Below are 8,381 nucleotides of genomic sequence, written 5' to 3'. Positions count from 1 at the left end.
TAGGCCTTTTTTTTTTTTAAATACAGACAATAAAATTGAGCTAGATTTCAGCTACCACATTTCTAAATTTTTCCTCAGCAAGTCAAAATCATAGAATTTCTTTTTCACTTTTTGCTTATTTGTTCTTCTCCCAGATGCTGGGGATTTGAACCGGGATCTGTGCACACGCTCAGTGAGTGCTCTACAGGATGAGCTATTTGCCCACTCCTTTTTTACTTTTAACAGTACAATTTTATGGTCATCTACAATTAAATAAATGTGTAGTTTGACATTAAACCTACACAACACATGAATTTTCCTTGAAATCATATCTTCATTTAGTTGGTCTACTTTAATATAGGTCATTTCATGAATATATAGATTACTATTCTTTACCTAACCATTCTTCAAAATGCAACCTATGTTCACAATTTGTGAACACATATCCAACAGTTTCAATTCTACTGCATACAGTATGAAAGTTATATTTGGTGTCATGTACATTTACATATTTATTTATTTATTTTTTCTGTATTTGTAAACATTTATTCTCTTGAACTGAAAAAGGCTTGCATCAGTACAATATTGTACAGCCTTGCAAATTACACAGAAATTGAAAAGAAGGTTCCTTGTTCATAAGTGCAATGAATTTTTGATGTCCAGTTATCTGCTGCAAACAATGAAAAATTTTGAACCACTTAAGTTTCCAGCACTCTTCAAATGTATTTCCTTAGGTGACAAAAAAAAAAAAAAATCCACGAGAAGGGGAATGCAGATAAGTGGCATTTAGTTATTGGAGTGACATTTAAAAAAGAAAGTGGAAATATTCTCCTGCTAGGATGATTCCTATTCCCCTTTGAATCTAAGTGGTTTGATTTAGAGGCATCAAGAACATAATTTACTTCACATTAACATTCAAACTATCTAAGTGAATAAGGAAGGGACCTTATAGGAGAATTCTCTATTTTATGGAAAGTGTTTCTGTGTTTAGAGATTCAGGGGAAGAGAAATCTATTTGTGGGCTCTCCTTAGCACTCTCAGCCCCCCAGAGGGATAGTACATGGTTTTGGCTTGGTTGTTCCATTCCTGCATTCTTTCCCCCCTGCAAATTCTAAGTTGGGTCCCACTGTGCTGGTTGTAAAAAGAAATACAGGTTGCAACTGGTTATAATCATTTTGAACAATAATTTGCTGTACAACAGAGCTTTGGATCTGATACAAGAATTCAGAAATATAAAACAAAATAACTATAAAAGTTAGGAGGCATTTGACAGCATTTCCTTAGAAAAAGCTGCTAACTCTGTATCATTCTGGTGTGGATTCCTATAATCAGTAGGGTAAAATGTGTCTTTCATCCCCTCCCCCGCTTTGCTGGATCACTGGCCTTCCTTCAAAAGCTATAATGCCATGACCACACATCCTAGGAGACTCTAAAACGTTAACAGAAGCTCCAAATACCAAGCCAATCAGATATGGGAGAGGGAAGGGGAATCATGGAGGTGAAAGGTCCAAAGGTGGCTCTGTTACTGAGAACTCACCCTTTCCAAAACGTGAAAGTCATAGTGCTTCTTGCTTGTTCTCAGCTTAAACTTGTTCTGTGCAGCTGAAATGGAGGGAAATGTGGCTAAGACAGTGTATGTAGAGGCCAAGTCACTAGGTTTAGAGCGCTCAGGGTTGACAGTGCTGTCCCCACTGCCACAACAAAGAGGGTGACGACGTGGCTGGGACTGGGGGTCCCGGAGCCACCGAATCTTGGCACCAATTTTAAAGAGTTCTCCAAAAAGCTTCTCAGTTTCCATGCGAGTTATTCCATCAGGTAGTTCAGTGATTTCCAAGACCTTCCCAACAACTGCTTCTCCTGCTCCAAGGTCTGTGGATGCAGTTTTCTTAGCTTGTCTCCTTCCTCGGTTTCCATGCCTGCTGCCAGATTGATCCTGTTGGTTTGGTATGTGCCCATGCAGAACAGTAGGAGGGTTATATTGCAGAGGCTGGCTGAGTAATGGATACCTGCCATCTCCCTGCCCAGGAACAAAAGGTCTAGAAAACTGGGGCATGATGGGAAGTGGTGGTCCAGAGGGACGTATGGTTTTCAGGGTGGACAGCTGAGCTGGTGCTGGCGACTGAGCTGGTGAAATAATGGGACTGCTGAGTTGAGGGCTGTGCTGAACGATATTGTCTACACTGCTAAATTCAACACACTTCTGCCCTCTCTGGTGGTCACAGTAATATTTATTTTGTTTCCTCTGAGGAGGAGAGTGGGCACGAGATTGGGGATTGTTTGGTACGCTGAGCTGCATCATCACCATTCCTCCACCAGGTGGTGGTGGTGGCATGGCTGCACACTGGTGGCCTTGAAGCTGCTGGGAACTGCATGGTGAAGTAGTTTGAGGAAACTGTACTTGTTCTGATCCTGGATGTTGTAAGTAGCCTACTGAAGAGCTTAAATTATTTTGTTGGCCAGGTGGAATGACACTGTAGTAAACTGGCATTCCTGTTGTGGGTATAGATCCTTGATTAGACTGATTAGGGAACATAACAGGCTGTTGGTAAGTTTGATGGGCAATTCCTTGAGAACCTTGAGGCAGTGAAACCTGATATGATGGCACTGAAGGATAGGGGATGACCACTCCTTGAATCTGATTTCCAATGCTGTTGGGTTGGCCTCCAACTAGGCTCTGACTCTGGGGTTGCTGAACTCCAACTATTCCTTGGTAGTTTTGCTGCTGGTTGGGGATAACTTGAAAACCTGTCTGCTGTGCAGGCTGCGGCAGTGGTTGGTTTAGATGTGAATTGTAATGGACAGAAGGGACAGGGTGGTACTGAGGCTGATTGGAATGATAGTGGCCTGGAGCACAATAACAGGCTGGCATCTGTGGTGAGGGCTGCTGGATATATCCCTGCTGCTGGAGCACAGGCTGGCTGACAGGATGACCAGAGGCAGAATAGCTAGCAGTAGGGACTGGCTGCCCAGGTGGTAGTGGGGGAGGAGGAGGAGGATGTGGTGGGGGTGCTGCTGTCATGATAAAACCAGACTGCTGTGAAGACTGAAGAACAACAGTAGACTGGAACATGGTGGCATGAGGATCAGAACCATCAGCAGATGTCTGGCGGGCAAGACTCATGTGACTGAATTGAGAACCAAGGCTATCCTGTGAGAAAATGTGATTAGCTGCTGGTTGTTGAGGTGGTGGGGGTGGCAGAGGTGGCTGTGGAGGTCCAGGCACTTGGGTTCTAACTGGCTGTTGAGTCATAGGAGGATTATACACAACTGGACTTCCATCTGGGTTTATGAAGGGCTGACCTGTTTGTGGGTTGATCAGAATACTGCCAGGTGGTATGCCTGTAGCTTCCAAGGGAAGCAAAAAGAAGCTAGTGCTAGGAGATGCGACTTGCCCATTTAGGCCACCATCAAAGGAAAGAGAACTATGAGTGCTGACAGTTGGATAGACGACAGGTGCGCCATGAGAAGACTGGCTGAGAGCTGTACCTGGAAGAGGCTGCTGGATGTGAGAAAGAGAGCCCGTAGATGACCCTACACTACTAGAAGACTCAGAACCTGTTTTTGAAAGCCTGCCTATGCTTTTGTTGCTTCCAGAACTATCACCTCTTGTCAGGACTGAGATTCCACTAAAGCTGCTGGCTTTGGTTACAGCAGGCTTCAAGTTTCACAGGGAGCTATGTTGCTCCAGGGCCATGGTTCTGAGTATTTCAAATCATTCTCAGTGCTGCTTTGATGGCTATTGGTTGATCTCCCTGAAGCATCTTTATTAACTCTAAATATCTGTCGCCTCTGCTGGGTGCTACTAGCATCTTCGTCTTGGATTCTTTTGTCAATAATATAATTCTCTTGGGAACACAGGGAATCTTGGGAAAATATTCGGTCTCGAGCTTTCTGATATTCTTCTTCTCTTTCTTCAATAGACTTGCTTCTTCTGTCATCTTTCAAACGAATTCTCATCTGGTTATCATCCTTGTCAAAGCTAGAGTTGTCTCTCTTAAGGATATATTGTTTCTGAAAGTCTTCACCTCTCTCATCCTTAATATGTTCATTAAATTTCTGATCAGGTATTCTTGTATTGTTAGTTTTGTTTACTATGACAGACTTCCCACTTTGAACAACATTGTGGTTTAATCCAAAGTAAGCAGCTACTCTGTGTAATAGCATCCTATGGTAAGATGTCATTGGGGGGAATTTTTTACGTGGAGACTCATTATTACCAATGAAATCTAAAATTTCTTGTTCCAATTTCAGCAGCATCATTCTGTCCCTGGGATTGTTTTTTAATGTATTTACTAAAAATTCATGTAGATCTATGCCAGTTGAATCAGTGTATTCTTGACTGGAATCTCTTGATAACATTTTTTCTGGGCAACTTATCACTGGCCTTTTCTTTTTCTGCTTCATCTTTCAAGGGCTTCTCCTCTTTTTCAAATGATTGTGATAACTGGATCTGAATTTTTTCCTGCTGCAAATCAATATTGTTGTCAATACAATGTTCATTTTTTCTGCCAAAATCTTCCCATAGTTTTCTGATTTGATAAGATTTTCAACTCTGGTTGTATCTTTCATTTCTGCCTCCAAATCCTTCATTGTTTCAGTTTCATCTTTTACAGTAACAGTATCAAACATCCTCATTAGCAAAGGTTATTTTAGAATTCTAAAGGGAACTTGAAGCCTGATGTGTCCTATGGATCTGAGATTGTGGTGTTCCACAAAAATAAAATAAAATAATCCAAGGTTCCTTTTCACAGCTGTCAGCCAGGATGTCAATTGTATTGAACCATCTGTGATCTGGCAGGAGGAGTCCCATGTCCTTGTCACTACTGTAGATTCCTGGACTGAGATGGACTGTCTTGGATCAAATGTATCATACCTTTCAGTGGCCGAGTTACTGAGGAGGAGGCGGTTGGAGCGCGGCGCGGCGGGGCGACGGCGGGGCTGGGCTGGGTGGGTGTAAGCAAGAGTCTTACGGAAGGTAATTAGCCCCATCACCAGCCCGGACACCGGCTCCAGCGGCAGCCCACATTTACATATTTAAATGCATTCTTCTCTGCATTAACTTTCATTCTACAGCTAAACCATCATATCCTTTAATTCAGCAGCATGTTGTGCACTTACTGGTTGAACTGACATTCTCCATACCTTTGGCTAATTTATTGCAAATTAATAAATAATATGGATTGACTTAATTTTCAAGTGGGATTGTGGAGAAGTTATGCACAGAGCTGATATTAGGTGAATTAGTCAATGTAGCTTTTATGTGCTCTCATGTATTTTCTCATAGTTTGATATATAGCATGTTTTCGTACAGATGCTTGAAGCTGAATTTACAATAAAGACAACATTTCTCCACTAATATCTTGTCTATTTATATATGTGGGGCCATTCGACTGTTATGTGTGGGTATTTTCTGAGTATCCTCTGTGTTTGAAATCTCCTCTAATTTTGCTAGTGTGGTAGCCCCATCTGGTATGCTCACAGAATTTGGTATGTATTTCATTCTGGGATCTTTGGCAACTACCACACTATTGCCTATCCTATCACAGATGAATTTGGTCTTCATTTATAATAGACTTCCACTGTACCTGGGCACATCTACCACTGCTCTTACCATTCGTACATCTAGTTGGCCTATGTTTGGACTTCTGCTATGTTGTGTGCTTTTGTAGTCTCCTGAAATGTTAAGGTCTAGTTTGTCCATTAAATATACCACATTTAATGCACTAAGGGTTAAGTAAAAACAGTTCTATCACTTATGGATTATTCTTTCTTCAGGTTACACTGCATATTTGCCTAGATACTAAGGCATTAGAGGGTTGGGTTCTATTTTTTTTTTTTTTTCATTGTTGGGGATGGAGCCCATAGCCTTGTGCATGCTAGGCAAGCAGTCTATCACTGGTTTGCATCCCCATTCCTGGGCCCAAACTTTTTGATATATTAGATGGGATAAATGTAAGAGATGATCATCATGATGTTTCTGGGATCTGTTCCATGTTTGAAGATACCTCCTTCACTTTTTATATATTTTTCTTCAGCAACAATGTCATTCATTTATTGTTGTTGTTCTTCTGTCCCTGTGTTCTGATTCACTTTACACAAGTACATGTGTATATTTAAAGTCCTAAAGTCAATATAATTTAATTTGCTTTCCCATGAATTCATTCAAATGAGTAGATAAAAGTAGTTATAAGATGCAAGTTTTTATTAAATTTAGATCAAGCTATCTTATTATAAATAAGCATAATGTTTGTTTCTTAAAAAGTTATTTTTAAATTGGTGAATACATAATTCAGTCACTACGAATGTTTTCAATTCTATACATTTGAAAATAATTATGTTATTATTTAGGGAAATGAGATTTATATCCATATCCATGTTATTGTTAGATGATAAGAAGGGATAAATTATTGATTAAAGTGTTCTTTATGTAGTGTGCTTACTTTTCCCTGATCTTTGGAAACTATTTCTGAAATGTGAGTTCTTATTCATATGGGGTTTTCCATTTAAAGGAGAAAGAGACAAAAATATTTATGAGGAAGTAAGAAAGCTTTTTCTAAACCTATAGACAGAGCATGATATAAAGATTATTATTAATATTACAAAATTATTTACAGGCATCTAGATGATCATAACAAACTGCCACAAGCTAGATTATGTTAAATGACTAAATTTATTTCTGGCTGTTTGAATGGGTGGAAAGTCTGTGGTCATGGCACTAACAGATTTATTTTCTGATGAGGGCTAGATTCCAGTTCATAGATGGCTATCCTCCTGTGTCTTACATGACAAGGGGAAGACATTTCTCTTAGACTTTTTAAATAAAGGCACTAATTCTGTTCACAAGAACAGTGTTCTTATGGTTAACAGGACAACTACTACTTACCAGAGCAGGAATATGATCACCTCCAAAGGTATCACTTCCAAATTCAATTATGTTGGGTTTAAGTTTCAATTGAGGAATCTGTGGGGACATAAGCATTCAGTCAATGAATGGGAAAGAGGAATTGCCCTCAATTGTTCTTCCTCAGCAACTATGTTATCTTCACTAGATCTTGCTACTGTTTCTCTGCCTCTACAAGTGTCTGATGAGGCACATGCTAGGTTTTTCTGACACCCTGGTTCTTAAAATGCAAAACAGATAAAGTGATTAAGAAACATGATAATGTATACCTCAGTTGACATAAAGTAGTGGAGACTAAGGATCCATTCTTCAACAAAGTAATCTATTCATCAAATATTTACTAACCATCAGTTGTGTATCAAACATTTTTCTAGTTTGGGAGAATGTACCAGCAAGGATAAAGAGATAAATCATTACCTTCATGGAAATTACATTGAAGTAAGAGAAGACAGAAATTATGAGACTGTGATAAGTTCAGAAAGCAATAAAGTAGATAATGGAAAAAGGGATGTTATGGAGTGAACTACTCTGTGTGTTTGTATTTGTGTGTGTGTGTGTCTTCTTGGTGAAGACTTTCCTCATAAATTTATATTTGTTATCAGCTTGAAGTTAAAAGAGCTTATGAACTGTGGGGAAAGAGGTTTCAAAGCTCAAAATAAAGTAAATGTAAATACACAGACAAGAATCAGGATCTTAAAATGTTCAAAGAACAAGGAACTAAAGTGGGTGATGGGGAGTGCAGTCAGGAGCTGAGAGGGCAGTCACTGGGTAAGGATTCTGTAGAACCCTCTTGCTCCTGCCCTTGGGAACCCTTTGTCAGTAGGATCAGACTGGATGCTGGGAATATAGTGAGAAGGTCATTGTAATACATATTTTGAAACATGGTGATTGGATTCTGGATAAATTTTGAAAGCTGCAAGAATTGAATATGGACCATTAAAAAGAGTACATAAGGAATAATTTTACTTGCTTGCCCTTCTTTAAAGTACTTACCTAGGGTTTCAAAATGGCGGCCTAGAGGGTGGCTGCATTTCATGTTGCTCCAGGACTCAGGATTCAAAAGAGGAGATATTGAGACACTTGGGACCAACTCAAAGCAGCCGGGTGACTCTCACCCGTTGGGAAGGCGTCCCGGATGGGGCGGTGGTCCAGGAATGCAGGAAACTTTGTGAAGTAGAGCTGCCGGCGAGACGCCCCTCCCCCCGCTGGAGCAGTGAACTCGGACAACTGGGAGAGCCGTAAAGGAGGCCACTTGGCCCAGCGCTGGGACTCGGAGCAACCACTGGGGCTCCGGCGGCTGCCCAGGGGAGGAGTGGCGAGGAGAGCTGTGTGGACTCAGAACACCGGGGCCTGCCCTGAGTAGGAGGAGGAGGAACGTGGCCGCTTGGATTCGGAGTGACTGCACCAGAGCTACAGGTGGTTGCCAGAGGAGAAGCCGCGTGGCGAGCTGTTTGGACTCAGAACGACTGCTTTTGAACACCGGGGCCTGCCCTGAAAACAA

The 8,381-nt window shown here is 41.0% G+C and overlaps 1 protein-coding gene across 1 annotated transcript; it reads right to left on the bottom strand.

Annotated features, from left to right (window-relative positions):
* Positions 1-516: 516 nt before the first annotated feature.
* On the bottom strand, positions 517-4,746 carry LOC306652506 (R3H domain-containing protein 1-like). The gene is given in 5 exon segments (XM_079125364.1): positions 517-3,279; positions 3,535-3,643; positions 3,649-4,341; positions 4,343-4,488; positions 4,491-4,746. Coding segments are annotated over 5 exon segments (2,850 nt in total). The 5' UTR covers positions 4,615-4,746; the 3' UTR covers positions 517-1,501.
* Positions 4,747-8,381: the final 3,635 nt, after the last annotated feature.

The sequence above is a fragment of the Sciurus vulgaris genome, assembly GCF_902686455.1.
Source record: "Sciurus vulgaris genome assembly, contig: HiC_scaffold_250_arrow_ctg1, whole genome shotgun sequence".
Classification (NCBI taxonomy): domain Eukaryota; kingdom Metazoa; phylum Chordata; class Mammalia; order Rodentia; family Sciuridae; genus Sciurus; species Sciurus vulgaris.
The sequence above is the reverse complement of the archived record's forward strand: the minus strand, read 5'-3'. Positions and strand labels throughout refer to the sequence as shown.